Below are 26,967 nucleotides of genomic sequence, written 5' to 3' on the forward strand. Positions count from 1 at the left end.
TGACCCATAACATTTTTGGTTTTCTTGAATTTAATTTTCAATAAAATAAAGGTTGGTGCACACATGTGTGTTCATTACTTGTTCATACTTGCATGTTGTCTGCAGCCTGCGGTAATGATTTCCATGTGTGACTAGGCTATTACAGATTTAACGCTGCTGAATACATTTTCATATCACCTCAAGTCCAGTACATTTTGATGGAGCCCATTCATGCTTCAGTTACTACTAGGTGTACAGTAATCAACTGATGTGCATGTATGAATGAACTAGTTACAACTATCTATTATTTGGACCACATGGTGCTGTTTCATAGCAGCATCAAAGCAACCCATCTTCTGTTACAGTCACTACAGCACTACCTGGGCAACTGTAGATTATTTTTACAAGCAGAAATATTGTTCATATTAAAATTAATGCCAAGTTTTAAAACATAAAGAGAGAATAGGGTATTAAGATCCTTTATGGAACATTTTAAACAATCACTCCTCTCTTCTTTATAAGGGCCAATTCACATATTACGCTCTTAGTAAAGAAACACTAATGCCCACATTAATTTCCCCAAAAAGTGTGCCGGTGGTCTTTTTACAATCTTCTCCATTCCTTAGCTTCCCACTGATGCAAGATATCCAAGGCGGCACACATACACACACGTATCACAAACTTGACCAAATAAAAGCTGAGTTTATTTCTGTCATTTATCTCTAGCAGTGGATATTCTGATCTGAGCACAAAAAAAATGTGTGGATCTTCTCCCCTTGTGAAAAAAAGAATCCCAGCATGAACATGATGCAAGAGAATGGAAAGAGAAAACCATCCATTTGTCGAGTAGAGTACCCACTGAAAACATGAGCCAAGTGGAGCTCCTTAGAGAGCAAGGTGTTTGATGGATGTGTGGTGGTGCTAGTACAACTAAGGAATCTTGCCTGCCTGGAAACATGGAACAAAGTGAGGGGTAGGAGAATTCTGGAAGGGGAAATCTCTACCTCTTGTAATAGTAATTTTGACAGTAGGGAGTACATCTTCTAACAGCCCCTGGCTCTGCCTAAGAAACAGTGGCTTTTCTCCTGAGGGGAGAAGAGAGAGAGCAAGAGAAGGAAGAGAGACAGAACAGGTTTGACGAGTCTGAGTTCTGCAGCCACCAGGGATTCTAGAAGTTGGAGCAAGGAACTATCAGACTGAAACCAAAGGTAAAGAATTTAATATTGACTGTGATTATCAATATTGACTGTGATGGTGAGTCCTGGGATGAAGAGCCTGGAACCGCTACATTCCTATTCAAGTGGCAAACTCAAAATGCCTAGTTAAGGAGTCACCCCTTTATTATTTTCCATCCTTTCTTAGACTGAGCTTTCCTGGTTACCTACCTCATTGAAGTTTTTGTTGCTGATAACTACATGTTTGTATGGTTGTTTGGACCCTCCAGGGCTCGTACAAAGCTTTAGTCTTGAAGAGCCTTCAGTACTTGCCTCAGATCTTATGTGCCCGTTGGCATTATGCCACCACAGTCTGGGATACTTGCTCCTTCCTTCTAGAGATTAATGCCAGTGGAAAAGATGTGGGACTTTATTACATGTGTGTTTTCTTTCAGATGGTAACTGTTGAATTGTCCCTTATCCAAAATATAATTATTATCTGAACCATTTCATGTTGTTGTTGTTTCCATTTTCAGCAAAGAAATGTAAAAATTGCAAAACGTATGGCATGAGGGGAAAGACTAGCATGCAATTCATAAAGATTTGAAGGAGTTTGACAAGACTGAAGGGTGGGATTTCAGAGGGATTTTTGTGTCGTTTAAGAAAAACCATGCAGGGTCACCTAAGCAGGTCCAGAAGGGAGATGGATATAGGAAAATGGTTTTCCAGTGAAGCTTCACCACGATTCCAATCATTGAAATACTTGGCAATGGATTAATTAGAGTGCAGGTGAATTGTACGCCCTACCAATAGGAACAGCATTCCTGAAAACATAGCAAAAAATATGCCTACTCCAGCCAAAATAAAAGACCACCCATAGCGTACATAGATAGCAAAGTCTGGACAGTCTATTTTCTTTGTGGTCACATAGTTATTGAGATCAGCCATTGCCTGGAGCCAGATGACATACATCACAACCACCACTGTGAACAAGATGCCTACAGAAGGGGAAGAAAAAGATAGTAAAGATTAGTATATAGAATGGAAATACCTTGGAAGGACCTGGGAGTCTGGTGAAAGGCTAGGCACTGTCAGATGAAGCTCTTAATATTATTGTGGTCTTACTAGCCTTCAATACCGTAATGGAAAGACAAAGAGTTGGCTGAGTGAAACTTCAGTATTTTCTACCCTAAAAGCAAGTGTCACCACACATAGCAAACCTGTGTCAAAAACACCTCCTACTATCTGTTCTTGTAGGTTATCTGGGCTGTGTAACCGTGGTCTTGGTATTTTCTGTCCTGACGTTTCGCCAGCAGCTGTGGCAGGCATCTTCAGAGGAGTAACACTGAAGGACAGTGTCTCCAGTGTTACTCCTCTGAAGATGCCTGCCACAGCTGCTGGCGAAACGTCAGGACAGAAAATACCAAGACCACGGTTACACAGCCCAGATAACCTACAAGAACTGATGAACTCTGACCGTGAAAGCCTTCGACAATACCTCCTACTATGTCTACCATGAGCTGTGCACTGGGAAATCCCTGGTCCATCTGTCCGCTCAGGTAACCCCAGAAAACAGTAGCATGTCAGCCTCAATTGCCTTATGAAATATTGGACCTTACAAGGTTTTCATAAAGATTACTGAGTTAATGGCATAGGTTATATGTAACAATAAACCATGGTTTGTTGTTGTGGACATGAATATTCTGCAGATTTGTTCCCATATGTATCCCTCCCCTTCTCCCTTGGCCTACAGTTCCTTATTTTAAGACCTACACTGAACTAAGCAGTTACACCCTTGTAAGTCCATTGAAATCCATGGGACTTGGGTACAACTCTGCTTAGGGCTGCATTGTTAAATACTTCTGCTTTCACAGGAAATAAATGCACTTTCTCCCCTTTAAAGCTGTCTTCCAGGCAGAGGTGAAAACGCGGGACACAAACCACATTCCACAACATGCGATGGGTCAGAAACCCATGGATTAATAGGTAGCATAGAAATATTTTTAAATAGAAAAAATGGTTGGGGAAAAAAGTTGTTAAATGTTTGTTTGTTCAATAGCACAGTAGCTAACAGAACAATATTGACAGTTTGGGGCAGTAGTGACCCCGTGATGGTACTTAGGTTAAGTACCTAAGGTTAAGTCTCTAACATTATTCTCCTTCATTAAGACTGAAACCTTCTGGTGCCTGAGGCAGAAAAAGGAAATGGTATCTCCTGCCTGCCCTCCACCCATGCTAGCTAATTAACACAGGGCACAAGCGATTCTCCCGCACAAGCCCTGAAGAAGTGAACAGGAAACTGTACAACACACGGTACCTTGTATGGCTCGCATTTGTTGCAATGAAACTTGAGCAGGCGAATCTCCCAGTGAATTGGCACCTATGGTTGAGTGAGTCTGTTTTCTACCTGGCCATTCTGCATATTGCTGCAAATCCACAGCCTAAAGAGGATGTCTCACTTCACTGACAGGCTGTTTCTGGTTTCATGGGCCATTGTAGCCCAATTTCTTGCCTCCTACCTTATACTGCTTTTGATACTGCCACCTATCGTTGTTGGGCATCTTGCACTGCTAGCTCATCATGACAGCCTGTGGCATTGCACTGGCGTTTGAAGCCAATTTAGGATTCAGGGCTTTCACCACTAGCCCAATGCCACAGGCTGTCATAACTATCCTTGTATGTAGGATGGGAATGCTACATCACCTGGGGGCTTATAGAATTGGGCTGCTGAAGCATATTTTTTTACAATATATGTTTGGATCTGAAGTTACTATCTTCTAGTGTGCAAGAAATATAAACTACTCTTACAGCCCATTTCTGAGCTGAGGCGTACGGGGATGGCGGGAAAGAGGTGCAGCGGTGCCTCTTCCTAAGCCAATTCCCGTACTCGGCTTCACTGTTTTTTTTTGTTTGTTTGTTTTGTTTTTAACTGGGGCCTTTCGCCCCATAGGGAACAGCGAGTCTATGCCTGCTAAAAAGCAGGTGCAGCACTGCCATTTCCGGCGCTGGCGGAAGTGGCCGAAAGGGGGGAGGAAGCGGCTCCTCCCCCTGGCCCGCCCCCCCTGTGCCGGCACGGCCTCTCTACGCCATTGCCAGCGCCACAGAGAGGCCACGCCGGCAGAGGGGCGAGGCGCGGTCCCGCAATGCTCGCCTGCCGGCGGGTCTGGCCTCACCGCCAGCGTAAGTACATGCAATCACACGATTACATGTACTTACACTGGCGGCGAGGTCACACCGCCTCCTAAAGAGTTTCGGCCCAATTCTGAGGAATGGGCTGTAACAGTGAAATCTTAAACAGAGTTATACCTTTTTAATGCCACTGATTTCAGGGACATAACTCCTAGGCAGGGTTACTCCAGTGTAAGACCTTTGAAAGGGAGAAACTCACCCGAGAATTGCGCCGGAAAAGTCCTAAAACAGCTAATGACTACGTGACAGACTGAATTACCATCATCCGTATACAAAACTGTGGAATAACATTCAAACAATTTTCTGCAGCCACTCATTCCCATATCCCTGAACTATCATTATCTCTTCCTTCAGAACATTAGGCATGCTTCGAAAGCCCAGAAAGAACCCAGTGCAAATCTAATTGTCAGTTCCTTGTGACAGGGAATGTGCCAAATACGATGCATTATTTATGTGGGGGTAACTGTTATTTCGCCTCTTATGCTGACAATTGTCAGGAACAGCCGTAGCCAACGCTTCCGACCTCGGTGGCTGAGGTTGCTCTCAGGCTTACCATTGGCTTTAAGCAGCATGCATTTTTAGAAACATTTCAGACTGCAACCCGTTTCTACGCTTTCAGCTGGTTAGACCTTTGCTCAGGGCACAAATGTCTGTTGTTCAATGTAACCGAATTTAAGAGAACGGCAACAAATCGCAAATGGATGGATAAATTTATTTCTAAAATAAAATATGTGTCAGAGAGAGATTAGGACAAAATGAACACTCATTCTCTTTCCCCACCACGCGCCTTTTCTATTTTGCTATTTTTATATTTAAAGAAGTCTCACGTTTGATACCCAGTGCTGTGCAGTGAGATAAGACATGATTTCTCTAAGGTCAGTTGTTTCTGTCATTAACATTTATTCTTTTGAATCTCTTTTCACACATATACTTGTGCTTATTTCAGAAAGGGGGGGAGCCCATCGACCCTTCAGAAATGCCTATGACTTTTAGAGCAATTTCCTGGCCTTTAGTACTCATTCTTCCCACGTAGAAATGCCTTTCACTTGTCAGCAGCAAAGGGTGGTTTAAAGCACAAAGCTTCCACTCTACAGGCATTAAGTCAACAGGTGCTGAGCAGAGTGACAGGAGCCCCAGGCTGGTGCCTTTAGTAAATTTAGAACTAAGCAATCGTTTTGTTCACGTGTTTACCTCGTAGCTTTTCTTCTCACTGGGGCTGTTGTCAGTGTACATATTGATACTTTTTGTATATTTAACTAGAAGAGACAAATTCAGCTGTTGAGGTTCCAGGTATCTTCTGTTTATAGGGTTCAAGTGACGGCAATCACAATGAGCAGATATATCTAACAGCATAATTTAGCAAGAACTGAGTAAAAACAGAAACCAATAGCTGAAGTATTAACTGGACAATACCGCAGGAGATCCATGATCAACTCATTCCAACATTTTAAAAAGTCAAATAGCTGCATGGTCAGCCTTAATTCAGATCACAGATATGGCATGAACAGCTATTTACAGTTAATGTGGAACAGTATTTATTGTTTTCATCATCTTGGTAGGATGATGTAATTATTTTACTTATTAAGGAAACTGAGGCTATTGACTTGGCCATGAAATCAAACAGTGAACTTCCTTGGCCAAGCATAAATTTGAACACAGGTATGCCAGACTCAAGTCAAAATCCTGTAGGCTTAAATACACTTGGGTCTTGTAGTCCAGACTTACTCAGCTCATCAACATAAAGATCATAGAACATAAAGGCCCTGCTGGATCAGACCAAGTTCGGTCAAGTCCAGCAGTCTGTTCACACAGTGGCAACCAGGTGCCTCTACGAAGCCCACAAACAAGATGACTGCAGCAGCACCATCCTGCCTGTGTTCCACCGCACCTCATATAATAGGCATGCTCCTCTGAGACTGGAGAGAGTAGGTATGCATCATGACTAGAATTTATTTTGACTAGTAGCCATGGATAGCCCCATCCTCCATGAACATGTCCACTCCCCTCTGAAAGCCTTCCAAGTTGGAAGCCATCATCACCACATCCTGGGGCAGGGAGTTCCACAATTTAACTATGCATTGATGCATAGTGTGAAGATAGGGGTAGATAAGGGCAACAATAATCACATTTATCTGGCTTCAGTTATACCCCACTTTTCTTCCCAGTGGGGACCCAAAGTGTCTTACAACCAATGCGGCTCTCCCAGATCTGCGTCCAATGCTCTAACCGGGGGGGGGGGGGAGAGAGAGGAAATAAAAACCGAGGCAAAGAACAACAGGAGCCCACCATGACAGAGGTCAAATTCTGCCACCTACCAAGTACAATTTTATCCCATTCTTTCTCCATTGACTTCAGAACAGCAAACGTAGAGTTGTGTGAGGAAGTTGTGTGATTATGGATCTCCTGCGGTATCAAGAGAGTTGTGTGAGGAAGATCTCCAGAATTCTCAGTAGCCACCCTTCTGTCCTTTGCCATTACATTTCTTCCAACCATCAAACACCAGGAATCCATTCTATAAATGTCCTATATGATGGTGGAACTCTAAAGGATCACCCGAACAGCCCATTCCCGAAGGGGGAGCAGTTAGGAGGTGTCCAAAGGTAGCACAGCTGTACTGCCTCCAGAGTGGCTGGCTGCTAGTGCAGCAAGCCCAAAAAAATTTAAAAGCACTTTTTGGTGGGGAGTACCGTGGAACTCCCCATAGAGTTCCACAGGGCTATGCTATGATTTTGCAGGGGTAACCGAACGCCTGCAAAATGACGCGTTCCCAGCCCGAAAAGGCTGACGAAGCTGCCTAAAGGCACCTATGCCCTGGCAACACCCCCTGGGTGCTGGCACCAGGAAAACGCTGCCGGTAAGTAGCACCAGTGCCAGAGCACCACACAGCCACCGGCGTCCATTGGGGGCCGGCGTAAGTTACCCTATGCCAGTGTCTTTGCCAGTTTGCATGGTGCAAGTGGCATGGATGCTGCCGTAGGGGTCACACCGGTTCCCATGCTGTTGTCCACCCCCCACTTCAGGAATGGGCTGTATGATATGATCTTACGAAAACACTGCGTATCCATTTCTTATATACATGTCCATTGATGACATTGTAGAAATTTATGTCCCAATTTATGTACAGCATAAAACTAAAAATTAGTCATGCATTGTGTTTATGAACCAGATGTTCATGAATTCTTTTTAAACAGTGAAAAAAACTTTATATAACTATATATATAGTTGTGCAAGAGTTACTGAGCACAGTGCAGCCAGAATGTCTCCTGCCCATCTCCTGTCGAAATGAATAGCAGATGCATTATGAGCTCTTTCAGTCAGCATTATACCTTTCAATTAGATTTGTGCTGGAGAAATTCCCAGTAAACTGTGTGTTGTTTTTTTAATTAAAACATTAAAATCAGTTTCTTTGAGTCAAGAACACAATATTCACCAGAATGTGTATTTGGTTTTTTGTTTGTTTATTTGTTTTGACAACTGCACATATTCAGGATGGAGGTTGCGGACTTGAAGAATACACTTACCAGCAGTAATGAAAAAGCCTCCCCCCACTTTGTAGAGGACATGACTGCCAAAAGGTGCAGCACAGATGATGAAGAAACTAGCGAAGACCACCGTGACCACTCCCAGGAGCAGGAGAACTGACCAGAAACCACGATAAACTGTATATTCCCAAGGGGAAAAGAAACAGAAAAGTGGGTTTATCAAAAGCTTAGCAATTTTATAAGGCTTCCCCTCACTCGTTTTCATTTTTCTCATTAGCAAGCTGAATTTGTTTCTGCACTGCTTCCTGTATAACAGCAATCTAGACACCATATGTCCTTCATTAGGTTTTAATGCCAAATCCTATCAGATGATCTTGGAATATAATGATGTGTGTTAGAACACTATGAAACCCTGTTGCTTCATGTCTACAGAATATATGCATGTGGTTAATAAGTTCATTTACTTGGTCAATGGAAATTGTTCATAAAATGGTGTGCTGAACAGTTGCCAAGATTCTTGTAGATAATTTTATGGTTTTGATAGATAAAATTTATTTTACCAAAGTAGAAACAGAGATTACAAAGGAAGTACATAAGGAAATTCTTAAGTTAGGGCCTAGAAACGCAAAAAAAAAAATTCTTTAAAATACAGGCTCTTTTTAAAAAAAAATGATCGTTCAACTTACTTTTAAAAAATTGTATGTACATGTGATTTTTCCCCCCAAAAAACAAAACTGAACCAGCAACAGAGTAACAAGGCAAAAAAATATATTCAAAAACACAGTCAAGTTTACTGGTCATTGAAGAGGCATTCAGAAATAGTAGAACAGTTATTTGTATATTTTTCAACTGAAACATCAAAAGTACAAAATCTCATTGAGGCAAGGGCAAGCTGAGCTGAATTAATGGAGGCATCTGGTAATAAATGAGCTGGAGTTCTGTGACATACTGCAGCCAAAAAAAAAATTGTTCATAACAATAATTTAGCTGCTTAAATTGTACATCTATTTTCGGAGACACTTTAGAAAGATGATAGCTATGGAAATAAATTCATTTTAGACATTGTACCATAGGCATATTAATTCCTCCTATTAGACAAATTACGAGTTGTCATGGTCTGTAGAGCTAAAAAACTATGAGATAAGCCAAAAAAAAGTCATGTATTTCAAGCAATAAGTGGTATCAAAAGTCATTTAATAAAATATATAGTATTAATAACACTGAGCTAAGACATCTTATAGTCATTCAACAATTTTATGTGAATAGGTATCTGATCAATTTTACAATGTATAAAATTCCAGCAATCTATATTGTATATTATCCTCAATGTAGATATTATTTTATTAAATATGTTGATCGTGAAATGCTTTCATTCCTTATAATTCATTCCATATAATTTAATTTCATTCCCTGTGTTTTTTTTAAATGTAATTTTTCATATTCTGTACATCCTTATTTTATTATAATTGATTGGAAATGATTTCATTATTTTTAAAGATAAAGACTGCACCAGCTTGAAATTTTTTTAATGGGTTTTTCTTTTATTGTCTATTAAATTATTTCTAAATTCACTGCTTATTGAATATCTGTTGTGGTGACAGCAAAAGGGCAAAAGAAAACCAAAATTTATTCAACAGAAATATTTTAACCTGGCCTTAAAAATGCCCTGATAAACATATACAAAAAGCTATCCATGCAGAATGACACTTTCAACTAAAGTTGCCAGCTCTGGGTTGGGAAACACCTGGAGATTTTTGGGACGGAGCCTGAGGAGGGCAGGGTTTGGGGAGAAGAGGGACTTCAATGCCATAGAGTCCAATTGCCAAAGCAGCCATTTTCTCCAGGTGAACTGATCTCTACCTGGAGGTTGGCAACCCTACCTTCTATGTATGGCAATGTCCACATTTAAACTGACTGAAATTTGTTTGACTGTCATGACTCTTAGGAAAAGAACATAGTCCTTGATAATGTGAGGGGGAAAGAACGGCAGAAGCAACTGGAAATATCACTAAGTATAGTCTAACTATGTGTTAGTATCAGGATTTTAGTAATGAAAATATGAATGTGTTATCTTTTATCTTTTTTCCTCTTTTTTGTTTTTTTTTACCATTCAATCGCTAAATGATATTTTGCTGCAGACTTGCTTTGTTCCTCCCTGGTTTCTGGAATTTAAAGATCAAATGTACATTACTTTTTTCATTTGGAAAAGGATGGCAGTCAGTTTTATGTAGGGCTGTCGATTAGGTTCGTCCTGAACCGAAAAACAGCTGAATTTCCCCTGATTCGGCGGTTTTCAGTTCGGATGGAACAGAATTCAAAAAAGGCGGGAAAACGACGAGCCGAATTCGGTGAGTTCGGGGCGCACCAAATAAATCCAGCAAATTCGGGGGCTCAGAATCAGCAGCATAACCGTCAATTAGTAAGCAGCATTCTTCTGCGGCCAATCGGTGGCCAAGCTGGGTCTTCTTCTGGCCAATCAGTCACGGTTGAGTGCGTGAGCCCAGCTGCTGCACAGCCCGGGGAGAGAAAGAGTTTGTGAGAAAGAGAGATCCCCGTGGGGGGGGTGCACATTTGTGCCTTTCCGTGGCTCTGGGGGGGGGGCATGTTTGAAAGTAGAGGTCCCAAACTTTCAGCGTAGCTTGAAGTGACCCTTCTTGCAAGAACCCCCATGTTTTGTGAAGATTGTATCAGGGGGGCCTGAGATATGGTGCCCGTTAGGGGTCCCCCCTCCTTAATGTGCATCTTTATTCCATTAAAAACACATTCGTGCCTTTCCGTGGCTCAGGGGGCGGCATTTTTGGAGGTAGACGTCCCAAACTTTCAGCGTAGCTTGAGGCGATCCTTATTGCAAGAACCCCCAAGTTTTGTGAAGATTGGATCGGGGGGCTCGAGATATGGGGTTCGGAAGGGGTCCCCCCTCCTTAATGTACATCTTTATTCCATTAAAAACACATTCATGCCTTTCCATGGCTCGGGGGGCATTTTTGGAGGTAGACGTCCCAAACTTTCAGCGTAGCTTGAGGTGACCCTTCTTGCAAGAACCCCCAAGTTTTGTGAAGATTGGATCAGGGGGGCTCGAGATATGGGGTTCGGAAGGGGTCCCCCCTCCTTAATGTGCATCTTTATTCCATTAAAAACACATTCATGCCTTTCTGCGGCTCGGGGGGCATTTTTGGAGGTAGACTTTCAGCGTAGCTTGAGGTGACCCTTCTTGCAAGAACCCCCAAGTTTTGTGAAGATTGGATCAGGGGGGCCCAAGATATGCGGTCCCCCCCCCCATTCACCCACTGGAATGATTGCGAGCAGGCATGATCCTGTGCATCTAGAGAGCGGCAAATCCAAGGCAAAACCTCCCGTGCGTAAATCATATTGAATTACTCCTGAGAAGACATCCACAGTAAGACCCATTTTGGGGCTTTTCTCTATAATTTTTTTCCTGTGTGTGTGTGGGGGGGGAAGCAGAGTCTGAGTGTGTGTGTGTGGAAGAGCAGTTTCTGTGGGTGGGGGGGAAGCCTAATGGGGCTTTCACACGTTCTGCCGAGGGGGGTGTGCCCACTTGCCTCTGCGTAAGTGTGTGTTCTACTTTTAAAGTGTAAAGTTGAGTCTGTGCGGCGGCTAGCGAGTCTCTCTTTGCTTGGCACCCGGGCCGCGCCTCCTCCTCTTAGGTTTTTTCCCATTTGGGGTTGAGCCGCACCATACTGGTTTGAGGGGGGGCTTCACCCGTTCTGACTGGGTGTGTGTGTGTCCACTCGCGCCTCTCTCTCTCTCCCTGGTTTGAGGGTGAGGGGCTTCAGTTGTGTGTCCTCAGGTTTTCCCTCATTCATAAGATCGGTTAGGTCTATTGATGCTTGCTCAAAACTGGTTTTCAAATTGTGACTTAAACAATGCATTTGCCCGGTCCCGAGTCCCGACTCCCGAGTCCGATGCAAAAGGGGAAATTCCACCCCCACCTGCTCCTTATGCATAGCTAGTGCGCCTCTGTCCCTTTCCATGCTTTGCAAACTCCCAAGGTCGTGTCACATGTTCCTTTGCATGGTTTTGCAAACTCCGAGTCCAAACGGTCTATTTATTTCTATTCATTCCACTGGGTGGATGGGGGGGACCGCATATCTCGGGGGGCCCTAATCCAATCTTCACAAAGCTTGGGGGTTCTTGCAAGAAGGGTCACCTCAAGATACGCTGAAAGTTTGGGACGTCTACCTCCCAAAAATGCCCCCCCCGGAGCCGTGGAAAGGCGCGAATGTGTTTTTAATGGAATAAAGATGCACATTAAGGAGGGGGGACCCCTTCCAGGCCCCATATCTCAGGCCCCCCTGATCCAATCTTAACAAAACATGGGGGTTCTTGCAAGAAGGGTCACCTCAAAGTTTGGGACATCTGAAAGTTTGGGACATCTACCTCCAAAAATGCCCCCCCAGAGCCACGGAAAGGCACGAATGATGAGAGGTTTTTGGGGTGGAGCCTGAGAAGGGAGGGATTTGAGGAGGGGAGGGACTTCAATGCCATAGAGTCCAATTGCCAACGTGGCCATTTTCTCCTGGTGAACTGATCTCTTTTGGCTGGAGATCAGTTGTAATAGCAGGAGATCTCCAGCAAGTACCTGGAGGTTGGCAACCCTAGTAACAGGTCTAATTACAAGTCCAATTAAATAATGAAATACAAATCAATTGGTGCCCAGAATATTTTATTTCAACCTTCTGCATAAGCCCACCTGTGTTTGTATAATTTAAACTACTCTGAGGATGATTGGGTAATCATAACACTAGGTGCTATTCTTAAGAGCTAAATTATCCCCCTCTAGAACAGACATACTTGCAATTTTCATATTCAAGATATTTCCTATAGTAAAAGTAGAAGGATGTAGGAAAGAAGCATAGTAACTCAGCCAGTGCTATGCATTTGAAGCCAGACTACTCTGTGTTGCAACATGATTGAAGAGAATAGTTTCCATAACTTAGCTCCACAACATTTTTCTCTGTCATGTCACAGCACTTGCTTTGGCAATGTTACACAGAGCTAAAAATATCCTGCAGCCTGGAATGGTACAAGAGGATCCGACGGATGGGCTGTACATCAGTCTGAGGTTTGCCATAGTGACATCACCAGCCCTGCAACTAATAGATTATTCCTTTAACGCCCTTCATACAACAATACTGATGTCCATCTAGTCCCCATCTAGCAAAGTGTGAGCATGTAAAGAAACTCAGGTCACTGTAAGTAGGAGATGTAAGCCCTGAGTAAGGGTGCCAGGTGCCTGCTGGTGGCAGGCAAACCCCCAGCCATTTACCCCTCTGCCCACCTGAGGGTCGGCGGGCAAACGTGCACTAGCGCGTGCATGCCGCGGCGTCACTTCTGGTTTAGAACCGGAAGTTCCGCCTCGCGAGGGGCCTTATTCCTCTTAGTTTTAGTGGTAAAGGGCCCCTTTACCACTAAAACGAAGAAGTTTGCTAGTTGGATGAGCATGAATCATCCAACTAGCAATCATCCAACTAGCACTTCTAACCTATGGAAGGGAAAGAGACTAAAACCAAGGCTACTGGATCCAAAGAACTTCCATGAATAGGGTTGCCAGGTCCCTCTTCGCCACTGGCTGTAGGTTTTGGGGTACAGCCTGAGGAGGGCGGGGTTTGGGGAGGGGAGGGACTTCAGTGCCATAGAGCCCAATTGCCAAAGCGGCCATTTTCTCTAGGTGAATTGATCTCTAACGGCTGGAGATCAGTTGTAATAGCAGGAGATCTCCAGCTAGTACCTGGAGGTTACTAAATACAAAGCTCGTGCTAAACCCGGAGCCCCCTCGGAGCCCCCTCCCAAATAATTTGATCTTCACTAACATCCCAGATTTCCAAAGCAATAAGCAACAGGCCAGTTCCAGCAATTTCCTCAGTATATAAACGCCTGGACAGGAAGGTTCCATCACTTCTTCAATTGTGACAAGTACCTGACCATAGGTTTAACTGCCCAGTCTCCCTAAGGGAACATTTTTTATACTTCTCATGCACAAAAGGAAAACTTCCCTTTACCAAACAGAAAAGGGATTCTTTTCAGGCTGGCTCATCCTTGAAAGATCTCAATTTTATTATCTCTACACTCCAGTGTCAACACCCCTTCCATTCCTCATCCCAGGCAAAAAGGTATAAATATTTCCTCCTTCAACCCCAATTTTTGGAGCCAGTTTTGGAGCCAGTAGCAACTTATACTGTTACCCCAGCCTTATGATTGGCCCCTCATCTCTTCGATCTCAACTCTTCGCCCCATGAACCTGCCACTCTTCCCTCCCCCCTCCTGGTCAGTTCCAGTTCCCTCCCAAAGCTCCTTCTTCATGGCGGAGGACACCTCCGCTTCTCTTCAAGAACAGACTTGTGTGTTTCCTTGTCTTTAATAGGTTCATTCCCCCTTGTAGGCATGAAGACTCTTTAGGGAAAGGTTTTTGTGCTTTATTTGCTGTTTTGCATTTTTCCATTCAGTAGCTTCCATTTTGCTGTACCATATTGCTTAAATTAACTTGGTTTCTCTTCTGTTCATAAAAAAAAACACTACAGTTTAAGATTCCCCCCCCCCCGTTTTTCTGAGTGTTGATCTGAATCTGGAGCTTGGTATACACAAGCTAAGATCCCAAGTACTGAAGTATCCAAAGAAGATGTGTTTGTTCCATGTTAGCAAGGGGATGCTTTCCTGATTGTGGCACTGACGTGTGTAGACCGATTTGGGTAACAAGCTGTTCTGCTTTATCAGAATTGGTTGAGCATCAGACAGCTGGGGTTGCCAGATCCCCCCTATCCTCCGGCATGAGATTTTTTGGGGCGGGGATCGCACGTGTGCAGCCATGAGTGACATGATCCCGTCAATTCTGGTTTATTTCCGCTGCACAATGGGACGATTCACCACTCAAACCCCCATTTGAGTGGTAAATCGTCCCTTCGAGTTGCGGTGCTTCCTAAAGTAAACCAGAAGTGAAGGGATCGCGTTGCTCACGACCGCATGCATGCAATCCTTGCTATGAGCCGACAGATGGATTGGCAGACAATTGCCCACCATTCCAAGCCATCTGGCAACCCTACAGGCAGCCCCCATGCCTGTGATGAATTTTCACTAATTAGTGATAAACGCTGCAATCCTATGCAGGTTTACTTGAACTTCCAAGTAAGTATCTCTAAGGTTATAAAACTTGCTGCTTTCATTTTCTGCCCAGTTTTGAAAAGGACATATAAAAAGTACTTCGCGTCACTGCAGCTAGAATCAAGGGATGTAACAGGAGACACTTGGAAGAGAAATGGAATGCCATCTATGAGCTATGATAAATATGATGAGAAATGTAATGCATGCACAAGACTTGGAACATCGATAAACTGCAGTGTGCACACATTGTGAGCAAGGGTGACAAATACTATACCACATATTTCATTCATTCGAAATCAGGCATAAAATTAGGGACTGGGTAACCGAGGACAGGATATCGCAGGATCCCTTGGTGTACCTTAAATCCCATTTTGCGCCCACATTATGTAGTCCAGCAATGTCTGCAGGCCTTGTCTTGCTATTTGCTATGGAAATCTTAAAATCATAAATATGCAATAAGATTGGCCTATATAAAGTAAATAAAGATGTGTATTCCTGAGCTTAGTTTCTTTCCAGTATCATTTGTGTGTGTGTTTGTGTGTGTGTTTGTGTGTAGCAGGGTTGCCAACCTCAAAGTAGTAGTGGAGATCTGCTATTACAACTGATTTCCAGCCAATAGAGATCAGTTCACCTGGAGAAAATGGCCGCTTTGGCAATTGGACTCCATGGCATTGATGTCCTTTCCCTCCCCAAACTCCACCGTCCTCAGGCTCTACCCCCAAAACCTCCCACAGGTGGCGAAGAGGGACCCGGCAACTCTAGTGTGTAGAGAGAGTGTCAGGAAAACCAGCAAGAGGTTAAACTGAATTGGTGGGCAACCCTAAGGGGGGTGGACCAAAATGCCTCTGGAGGCGGTGTGACCTCTGCATCAGCATAGATTTTAAAAGATATAAATAAATCTGAAGCATCAATAATAATTAAACCAAAACATTTAATCAAAAATAATCCATATCAATGTCTACGCACCATGATTACTTCAATAATAAGAAAATGCTTAAGAAGGCATTACATTGGATCCAACCAGCTTTTCTGCTGTTGATCATAGGTGGAATGGTCTCCATCAACCATGCAAAAAGGCTATGCTGGGGATCAAGGAAAGTGCATGAACAAAAGCTAGATGGATAGGGGAGTGGAGAGGAATTGGATACAATTCAGTGCAAAAGCAGGCTGGATTCAACCCAGTATATAATCAATTTCTATAAATAAATTTAAGACAGACTTTGCAGAGGACCCCTTGCTTAGCAGTAGTAGTAGGCAGCCCAATGGTCTAACTCAGAATTATTTATTTATTTATTTATTATTGTATCAATCTTATAACCCACAGTACTGGGCTCAGAGCGGATCACACAAGCTGGGCTCAGAGCGGCTCACACAAACTATAAAACATACAATAAGAACCATAAAATCACAAATGACAATAAGTTAAAACTGCCCTAAGTAATTAAAATTGTGATTTCTAACATTGCAATATAGGCCATATTATGGCCTGCAGGCAGTTGTTTGGCAGCGGCGGGTAGGATTGCCAACCTCCAGGTACCAGCTGGAGACCTCCTGCAGTTACCACTGATCTCCAGCCAATCGAGATCAGTTCACCTGGAGAAAATGGCCGCTTTGGCAATTGGACTCTATGGCATTGAAGTCCCTCCCCTCCCCAAACCCTGCCCTCCTAAGGCTCCACCCCAAAAACCTCCCGCAAGTGGCAAAGAGGGAGGCCAGCATTTCTAGTAAGGATAGGGTTGTCAGGTCCCTCTTCGCAACCAGCAGGAGTTTTTTGGGACAGAGCCTAAGGAGGGCGGGGTTTATGGAGGGGAGGGACTTCAGTGCCATAGAGTACAATTGACAAAGCGGCCATTTTCTCCAGGGGAACTGATCTCTATCGGCTGGAGATCAGTTGTAATAGCAGGAGATCTCCAGCTACTACCTGGAGGTTGGCAACCCTAAGTAAGGACCATATCTGGCCTCAGCCTAGGGTTGCCAGGTCCCTCTCCTCAACCGGCGGGAGATTTTGGGGTGGAGCCTGAAGAGGGCGGGGTTTGGGGAGAGGAGGGACTTCAATGCCATAGAGTTCAATTGCCAAAGCGGCCATTTTTCTCCAGGTGATCTGATCTCTATCGGCTGGAGATCAGTTGAATTAGCAGGAGATCTCCTGCTACTACCTGGCAGTTGGCAACTTTACCGCAACCGTATGCCTGGTGGAACAGTTCCATTTTACAGGCCCTGCAAAACTCCATAAGGTCCCCCAGGGCCCTGGTCTCATCAGAAAGACTGTTCCACCAGGCTGGGGCCAGGGCAGAAAAAGCCCTGGCCCTTGTTGAGGCCAGCCAGACATTCCTCAGGCCAGGGACCACCAGTTAGTTGGTATTAGATGATCTTAACCTTCTTTTGGGGACATACTAGGAGAGGCAGAACATACCAGGAGAGGTGGTCCCACAGAGGCAGCTACTTTCTTGTGGTGGTAATTAGGTCAATGGAATTCTATAGATATTTGATCCATTATAATTCTTTAAGATGGCTCTTATTCTAAACATGTTTTACCAGCATCTGTATACTTGCATGAGACAGTATCCAACCTTTGTGGACAGACACATGTTGCTGGTTTTGCAACTCAAGATTATAATACGTAAACGACATGAATAATAAAAACTCCTGAAATAGGATATCAGGTCGGAAAACATGGTCAATTACGGATTCATTTCTGGTATAACTGAAAACAAAGTGAACACTGGCCGATTTGAATATAGGAAGGTTGCACCATTCGTGCAGCATTGGACAAAATCAACTTTTTAAATCTGACCCAGCAGGATAATTCTTTTCCCATGTTTGTTGAAACTGGGCGCAGTGTTCATTGCCAAGCTTCATATATGTTGTGTGATAGTTTGGCCTTTAAATTTTCCAAGTAATTATCCTGAAAAATCAAAGTTTTTGGCACCCAAAAGGGCATAAGAGTTCCATCGCTTGATAAGGTACCTCAATAGTGCAGTCCTAAACTGTCAACGGGCTTAGAAGGGGTAAGTATACTTGGGATTGTCCTATTAGTCCATCATCCTCTTTGCAGTAACAGACAGTCACCGGCTAACCCTAATAACCCTCGGAAAACCCTGGTGACCAAGAAAATACTCACTAATTGCTGAATCATAGGCAGTTGAATTGTGTTCATCTTGGAAGAATGGAAATGGAGAGAGATAGGCATGGGTGCAGTTTTTAGACGGTGCCTGGTTAGCTGAAAAAAAGCATAACATGTTAACAGTCTTGTTCTCCATTTACATCAAGACAGAACTTTTATCCTACTCAAGCACAAACATCTAAGCAGGCTTGGTAAATAATGGATTGGCTTCTATTTTACTTATTTCCATTTACTTACTTCCATTTACTTAGTTACTAAGACATCATGATGGGTTACGAATATCAAGAAACAATCCATAATATACTGTTATGTGTGCCCCACTTCTAGGGTTGCCAGGTTCCTCTTCACCACCAGCAGAAGGTTTTTGGGGCAAAGCCTGAGGAGTGCGGGATTTGGGCAGGGGAGGGACTTCAATGCCATAGAGTCCAATTGCCAAAGCGGTCATTTTCTCCAGGTGACCTGATCTCTGTTGGCTGGAGATCAACTATAATAGCAGGAAATCTCCAGCTAGTACCTGGAGGTTGGCAACCCTACCCAGTCTCAGACTCCTGGATTGCCAACCGCCAAGTGGAGCCTGGAGTTCTCCCAGAATTGCAACTGATCTCCAGGTAGGTTGCCAACCTCCAGGTAGTAGCTGGAGATCTCCTGATATTACAACTGACCTCCAGCCGATAGAGATCAGTTCACCTGGAGAAAATGGCGGCTTTGTCAATTGAATTTCCCAGCCCAGAGTTGGCAACCCTATGTCAGAGTCATGGGACGTTCTAGGACTAGCACTTACCTAGACTGGCTCCCTTTAACAGAGAGAGCACTGGAGACTTGTGACATTTTGTAATATATACTTCATTTACAAATATACAAGGCATTTTTTATCCCACCATTCCTCCAAAGAGCTCAAGGCAGCTTGTACGGACCTGCTTTCCCCACGGACTCTCATAACAACCCTGTAGGAGCTGAGGAGTCACCCATACCTGTGCTCCATTGGCCACTGCTGCATTTAAACAATATTTTCAATCCTACAAATATAAAAGTGGAGAATAGGTGGAGGCATAGAGGCAGGGCCACCCCACCCCAGATCTGCCGCTCCACCCCAAACCCCAAAGAGATTGAGAGAGACAAAGTCTGCACACAACCCAAATGATTCAGCCCGCTCAAGCTGTGACTGTTTGCTCCTCTCTGTGTGTCTCTTCCAGAATCCATGCTGGACTTTCTGTTCACAAGGACACACCATCTGCCCATTCCTTTCAGATGAGAGTAAGGCTGCCAGGCCACAGCAAGCGACCACAGGATGGAAAATGGGGGGAAAGGCCTGGCATGCCAGCGAGTGTTGATCCGGCACACTCAGGTCACTTCTTATTTATTTTTTAAAATTTTTATTAAAAAATAAAAAAGTAATATTACATTCAGCATTGCTGCAAGTATAATTGGCATATATAAATGCAGTTGGGAGGAAATTTAAAAAAATAAAATCTGGGTAGTAGCCAGTCCTAGTGTACTGCTAATGCCCCAACAAATCTCCCAGAGGCAGGACTGGGTATATGGGAGGTGGGAGGTGCCCGTTCTCAGAATCATAGAATCATAGAGTTGGAAGGGACCACCAGGGCCATCAAGTCCAGCCCCCTGCACAATGCAGGAAATTCACAACTACCTCCCCCCTCCACACCCCTAGAGACCAGAAGATGGCCAAGATGTCCTCCCTCTCATCATCTGCCTAAGATCACAGAATCAGCATTGCTGACAGATGGCCATCTAACCTCTTCTTAAAAACCTCCAGGGAAGGAGAGCTTACCACCTCTCGAGGAAGCCTGTTCCACTGAGGAACCGCTCTGTTAGAAAATTCTTCCTAATGTCTAGACAGAAACTCTTTTGATTTAATTTCAACCCGTTGGTTCTGGTCCGACCAAAGACGTGTTCATGAACTCCTTGGTATCCTTTGTAAAGTGGGAAAGGGCATATTTGTCTTTAGGCTGCACAACAGATGTTACTTGTAGCTTCTCTTGGTGGTTCTCTGATGGCAAATGGCAAATTCCATGTCACTGGTACAGTAGGTGGTGGGCATCCTCTCCATGGGTGAATTGTTCTAACCCTCCTGTGGGAGCCCCATTGCCTGTGCCTGGGAGTGTATCTGCGATAAAAGAAAGAAGTGATATGGCAGACGCTCTAACATTTTTACCATATGGTTTTACCGTAGAGTTTTTGCAAAAAAAAAGTTAGAGCATCTGCCATGTCACTTCTGGTTTTTACCAGAAGTTTTTACCAGAAGTTGTTTAAGCGCACCAGCACAGTGCTGGCGCACATTTCACTACCACCACCACCTCCACCACCATTTCTTCCTGCTAATGCCCAAGGCAGTAGCAGGCAACAAGGCAGGATGGCCAAAGGCTACGGCTAAAGAGTTACTTTAAAAAAGAAAAAGAAAACTGGGATCTGAGGGGACCTGATGCTTATTTTAATATAACAGTATACCACTATAACTCTGTTAAATCACCAATTTAAAAAGACTACCAGGAAATCATGCTGTGTTGCCACTGTGCTGTATTAGCAGCGGAAGCAGCAACAGGGAAACTATACAAGCCTGTCTCCATTTGGAAGGCTCCGATAAAATCTCTAAGCACATGAATATAGTACACTAGAAACAAGGTTCAATCCAAAAACACTTCTCAACAGGATTCATAAAAACATATCAGTGAAAAGTTGGGTCATTTATGCATGGCTGTTTCCTTGCAGTCACCTCGCCAACTACTTTTGGACTTTTCTTTGATTATGCTTGCATTTTCCGACCGTCAGAGGTCATCTCACTCTCCCTGCATGTTTTGCCCACATTTTATGGATTTCTGTTTAGCCAGCATCCAGAAAATGCGGGCAAAACGCGTGGAAATGCGCAAGGAGAATGAGGCGACCTCTGATGGTCGGAAAAGGCATGCATAATCAAAGCAAAACCCCAAAGCAGTCGGGGGGAGGGTGACCACAGGGGAAATAGTAGGGATGCCAGGTTCCTCTTCGCAACCAGCGGGAGGTTTTTTGGGAGGAGGCTAAGGAGGAGGGGGTTTAGGGAGGGGAGGGACTTCAGTGCCATAGAGTCCAATTGCCAAAGCCATTTTCTCCAGGGGAGCTGATTTCTATCGGCTGGAGATCAGTTGGAATAGTAGGAGAACTCCGGCTATTGCCTGGAGGTTGGTAATCCTAGGATTACCTAGGTATATCTAGGGCATAAAAGGCCCAGGTCTAAGAAGACAGGCTTTTTTCTTCTTTTAGAGGGAGATCCATATCAAAATGCATCAAAAACTAGCTCTTCTAACTTCCTCTGAAAGAGAATGCCAATGGGTTGGAGCAACTACAGAAAACGATCCAGAGTCCAAAATTCTAAATCAAGAAAAAATACTTGTTTCCTGTAATTTTAACATGGCCTTTTGGAGTTATACAAATCACACTGCAAAAGCCCCTTATGATTTAGGGTAGTTGAGAGAGAAAGCAACTACACCAAATGATAAATAGTTCACATGCTAGTAGATGGAGAGCTGAAGATCCCCTTTGACTGGGAAAGATAACAACTACACAGGAAGGAGTTTTTAGAGCATCTGAACATTTCCTAAAGGTTAATCTTCCTCCAAGTTATTCTGACTGGGATTTCATTGAGCACATACCTTGGCATTTTAAGACAAGCAAGCAAATGAAAATTTATGGAAATTCCAAAGCAACATTATTGAGTGATAACCCTTGACCGAAGAACGGTACACTCCTTCTATCTGGGATGGTCGTCCTCTTCCACCGAGCACGCAGCTTCAGGAGGGACGCACATGGAGCGGGGAGGGAGGGAGGGGACACCCGCCTAGCCAGCCAGATCAGCCGAATCAACCCTGGCGATCAGTGGGGTGACAGATGTCGCAGCCAGATCGCCCACACATCCAAGAAACATTATTGATTTCCAGTGATGCCTAGAATGCTGAAGATTCATAAGATCCTTACATTAAAACCTGTGTATAGCCAAGACCCTTAAAAGATGCTTTCTCTCCATTACAAGTGTTTTATTTACTGAAAGTATTTTATGTACCCATCTTTCTCCTGGCCATCCCAAGGTAGGTTTTCTGTAAACTCCACCCTAGTAGTATTGCCAATGTTTTTCCCAACACCCATTCCCAGAATGGGGGAGTAAGAAAGTAAATGACAAAAAATGGCTACTGGTATGCATTAAAGCAAAGGCTAATTACAGACAGATCTTCAGGGACTACACAAATGTGGCCAGACATACATGAATAGAGGTCTCGGAATAATAACATTATCCTTTATCTGAAAAAAGACCAAAATCTGTCTTTCCAAAAGGCTGTTGGAATGAATTGAGATGGGTTGGGATCTTTCATCCTTACTTTCAAACCTCCAACCAAAACTTCTCTTTCTGATTGACAAGTGGAATGCATTGGGATTGGGTTATGATCTTGTCATTATGTACCTCTCAGAAAAAAGCTATACAATTAGGGTTGCCAAGTGCCCGGTGGTGGCGGGTAAAATCCCGCCAATCTACTGGGCTGCCTGCCAACCACCTGAGGGCCAGCGGGCAACGCATACACACGTGCCCTTGCGCCCGCGCTGCGCGTCCACGTCCCTTTCGGTTTTACCTGGAAGTGACGCAGACGCTCTAGCAGTTTTCGCCGAAATTCTATAGAAACCATAAAGTTTCGGCAGAGAATGATAGAGCATCCACATCGCTTCCAGGTAAAACCACAAGTGACTTGGTGCATCACGCTGCACACGCGCAAGCGTCGTGCCAGGCACGTGGGCGCATCGCGCCAGGAGCACGAGCGCATCGTGCGCCAAAGAAAAGCTCCCGCTGGTGGATCTGCAAGACCGGGTAAGCCTATATGCAATAGCTTTGTCATTCTGGAGTTGCAGAGGTTGGGTGAGAACTTGGAGCTTTCCTTTATATCCAGGGTTGCCATATGCGCACTGGGAGTGGGAGATCTTCCCCACCCAGTGGGCACTATGCACCACCACTTTAGCAGCCAGAGGGAAATTAAAAAAAAACCATCTGTGAGATTGTGGGACTTTTCTGTACACCCAACTAACTCCTGATTTTCTTGGGAGTTGATCCAGAAGCATTGGAATCAGTTTGGCATTGGTTGTTCTGCAGATCTGCCCTCTACATTTTCACAGTTATGGAGTCCATTTATTTTCTTCTGCACATGCCTTAAATAATGTGGATTTTCAAGGGATGGTGCTGTTGTCATCAGTGGGGGCATCGGTGGCATCACAGTACCCCCCTTTTTTTAAGGCACTAAATATTGATATACTAGAGTGTTGTAACTTTTTTTAAAGTATGTCTCTAGAACCTTCCCTTGTGGAGATATAAGGAAAAAGGCATCGCTCCACGAGGGAAGAAACTAGAGACTTACTTTTTAAAAAAAAAAATGAAAGCTGGAAATTCAGAGAACCTGTTAAGCCTATAGTTACAACACTCTAGCAATATATCAATATTTTAGTGGCTTTAAAAAAACACACACAAAAACACCCAAATCTACTTGTCTTCTGGGTGTGGGGGGGGAGAGAGGAAATGATTTGACTATCACAATCCAGTCATTGAAAAGTGGGCTGGGGCTATGTGGGAGTGGGAGGACAAAGAAAATCGACAGAAGCATTACACATGAGGAAAAAGCCAACTCAAAATCGGCTTCCAGAAAAACACCAATGTAAAAGTGGCCTCATAAGAACAAAAAAAAAAAAAAAATCCAGGGAAGAAAAAAGTGAAAACTGAAGGCACAAAACTGTGTGCAGAAATCAGGAGGTAAACTGAAGCAGTATGGGTCAGAACCAATGAAAACATTCCATCAGGAAAAGCCCATCCTTTCCAGCAAAACCCGGTCAATTTTTTATGGTTCTACCATAGACTTTTTGGTGATTAATAGAGATGTGATGTTACTTCTGGGTTTTCCCAGAAGTGACATCACACCACTTCTGATGCTCCCATGTTCCTATGCACCCCAGTCTCCCACTGGTGGCCAGGCCAGGCCTAGCAACCCTATTTATGCCACATGACTCATGTGGCACTTTGCTCATCGCTCATTGAAGTGGCCATAGATATTTACTGTGAAGCGTTCCACGGTTATCTTTGGCAAACATCAGGAGTCCCACTCTATTTCACAAATATAAACAGAACATCCCACAACTAACTTGGGTTGCTAAATTATTCCTCCTTCATATACATATGCTTTTGACACTTTTTATGTACTACTTTTCATTCCTGTGGTATTCCTCATGAAAGTCCAAATACACTAGTTCCAAACTTCACAACAACCTTGTGAGGCAGATCAGTATCCAGTCTCCATATAGTCTTCTTACTGGGTGGTCTTACTGGGATACATCCTCTCAATGCTCCTTTCAACAAGAGGGAGCCCTTAAAATTGCACAGGGCAAGGCTGGTTCTAGGAAAAATAGTTCATCTACGATTATTTGATCCTGAATGAATAGGCCAGTGGTTAGTGCAAGCCAGTGGCTTCAGGTGCCAGAAAATAGACGTCTTAGTTCTTTTAAGTGCACTAGCCAATGCTTTTCATATTCTTTGTGCTGCTTTGTTTATTTTGTCTGTTGCAAAAATCTGACCTATTTCATTTGCTCCAAGACCTTTACAGCAAATAACATATAAGCTATAGCTTTTATTTATGTGTTATTGTATTGCATTTTCCAAATTTTATTGCTGCCAATTCTAGTGTGGTATTGTTGGATTATATTTTATTAAACTAGACAAATTGTAAATAAAGGGTTTTTTAAAAAAAATTGCACAGGGCAAGATTTAAAACCCTGTGAATTGATCACATGGATATTGTCAGATCACTCCGTTGATCATATAATCTTAGAACGCTATATGAATGCACACGCAAAAGATGGTTATCTACTCTACTAGCTACCAAAAGATCTCTGAACAATGAACTGAAATGTCAATTCCCCCTGAATGATTCAACTCCTGAAATAACTGAGATGGTGGCTCAATTTCTCGCAAAAGTGATTAAGATCAAAACTGCTTTTAATTAGTATATTTTGTAATATTATAATCTATATGGAATATTACTGTATCTTCCCAATTTGCAGGGTGTTTTATCTGTATTCTGTTTGGATCTTTGTCTAAAGCATTGTGATTATGCCAATAAAGGTATGTGTACGTGTACGTGATATTGTCAGATCTTTCCCTCAGTCAACTTTAGAATACTGAGACGTTTCTCTCTGTGTCATTTGCTGTTTCCTCCTATCTTGCCATCTAGCTTACCATGCCATTGTGCTCACTCTTTTTTTTCCATATCCATCAGCACTAGTCTTCTGGCTGAAAGGAGAGAGAGGAGCAGGGAACAAGGACAAACCTTTGCGCTACATACATTGTCCATATGTGGCACCTTTGTGCTACATGCATTGTCCCACCTACATAGAGGCACTCTGTGACTGATCGTCCACATCCATTCACTTTTGACACAGGCTCTCAAGTATGATACTTGGAAGGCTCATCGCCCTCAAGCAGCTCCTAGGCCATAATGTAACCACTCCTGTTCTGGGTGCCATACATTTATTGTGTGTGTGTGTTAAGTGCCGTCAAGTCGCTTCCAACTCATGGCGACCCTATGAATCAATGTCCTCCAAAACGTCCTATCTTTGACAGCCTTGCTCAGGTCTTGCAAATTGAGGGCTGTGGCTTCCTTTATTGAGTCAGTCCATCTCTTGTTGGGTCTTCCTCTTTTCCTGCTGCCCTCAACTTTTCCTAGCATGACTGTCTTCTCTAGTCAATCCATCTCTTGTTGGGTCTTCTTCTTTTCCTGCTGCCCTCAACTTTTCCTAGCATGACTGTCTTCTCTAGTCAATCCATCTCTCGTTGGGTCTTCCTCTTTTCCTGCTGCCCTCAACTTTTCCTAGCATGACTGTCTTCTCTAGTGACTCTTATTTATTACAACCAGGACCACTAGAATAAAAATGAAATAGGCCTTTTCCTGCAACGAGTTCAAGGTTCTCCACTCCACCATTTTATCCCCAGAACAACCCTGTGTGGTTTGGTTGAGAGTAAGTGACTGGCCCAAGGTCACCTACAGCGCTATGGCAAGCAGAGTTACACCCTTCTAAGCCCATTGACTTAACTATACTTAAAGGGGTGCAACTCTACTTCAGGTGGCATGGCTAATGAGCTTCATGGTACAATAAGGATCTGAACACTGGTCTCCTTGGTTGTAGTCTAACACTCTAATTGCTACATTGCAACTTCAAGAATGTGAAGCATTATACACATTGCTCACTTTGGGTGAATGCTGCCAAGGTTACATAACTGGAAAGGAAGCACTCATTCACTCTATAATTATATTGTGAAACCAGGATACTTACTGTACCAGAATTTCCAAATACTGTTAGTATTCTCCTCTATGCTCCCAGCAAACCAGCACCTCCAGAAGAAACCTTCATGGTGGTAAGCAGTAATCTCTTCCTGCATAAAATAAACACACTTTATATTTTATCCCTGTGAACACATGCGCTGTACTCTCCGCTGTAAATATGGACAACAAATAACAAAAATTTCAATACATAATTTTTGTCCAAAAAAATCCATATAAATGGGGCGGGGAAAGTTTCCTTTATCTCTCAGTTATTTTGAATATAATAAATCCAACTAATGCAAAATAAATGAAATGATCTTCAAAATATTAATGAGATTTAGATCTAATGAGAATTAGAGCAGCCCCACATTACAGAGGACAGTCCCCACCCATGAGAGATCATTCCGTGCACGAGGGCATGCTGAGAAGAAAAAATGTATACTAACCCTGGTGTCATTCAACCCTTCTGAACACCTTCCAACTTCTGTAGCAAGGAGCCAGTAATCAGTTCCAAAAGCAACCAGAAATAACAAAATCCCAAAAGCTCCGAACAAACCTCCAAAAAAGATTGCAACGCTTAGTTTCAT

At 43.5% G+C, this 26,967-nt stretch overlaps 1 protein-coding gene across 1 annotated transcript; it reads right to left on the reverse strand.

Annotated features, from left to right (window-relative positions):
- Nucleotides 1-1,858: 1,858 nt before the first annotated feature.
- Nucleotides 1,859-26,967, reverse strand: TMEM182 (transmembrane protein 182). The gene is made up of 5 exons (XM_056861887.1): nt 26,827-26,967; nt 26,391-26,490; nt 18,042-18,140; nt 7,844-7,981; nt 1,859-2,131 (listed from the first exon to the last, which is right to left on the reverse strand). The coding sequence occupies exons 1-5, from the start codon at nt 26,965-26,967 to the stop codon at nt 1,908-1,910; spliced, it is 702 nt and encodes a 233-aa protein (XP_056717865.1). The 3' UTR covers nt 1,859-1,907.

Source organism: Euleptes europaea, chromosome 16 (assembly GCF_029931775.1).
Source record: "Euleptes europaea isolate rEulEur1 chromosome 16, rEulEur1.hap1, whole genome shotgun sequence".
In the NCBI taxonomy this organism is placed as follows: Eukaryota; Metazoa; Chordata; class Lepidosauria; order Squamata; family Sphaerodactylidae; genus Euleptes; species Euleptes europaea.

Coding starts and splice junctions, on each gene's coding strand:
- TMEM182 (XM_056861887.1), bottom strand. CDS start 26,967: ATGAAACTAAGCGTTGCAATCTTTTTTGGAGGTTTGTTCGGAGCTTTT. Junction 7,982..18,041: donor TGCCTATGATTCAGCAATTA/GTGAGTATTTTC, acceptor GGGAATATACAG/TTTATCGTGGTTTCTGGTCA. Junction 2,132..7,843: donor AGGCTTTTTCATTACTGCTG/GTAAGTGTATTC, acceptor CCCCTTCTGTAG/GCATCTTGTTCACAGTGGTG.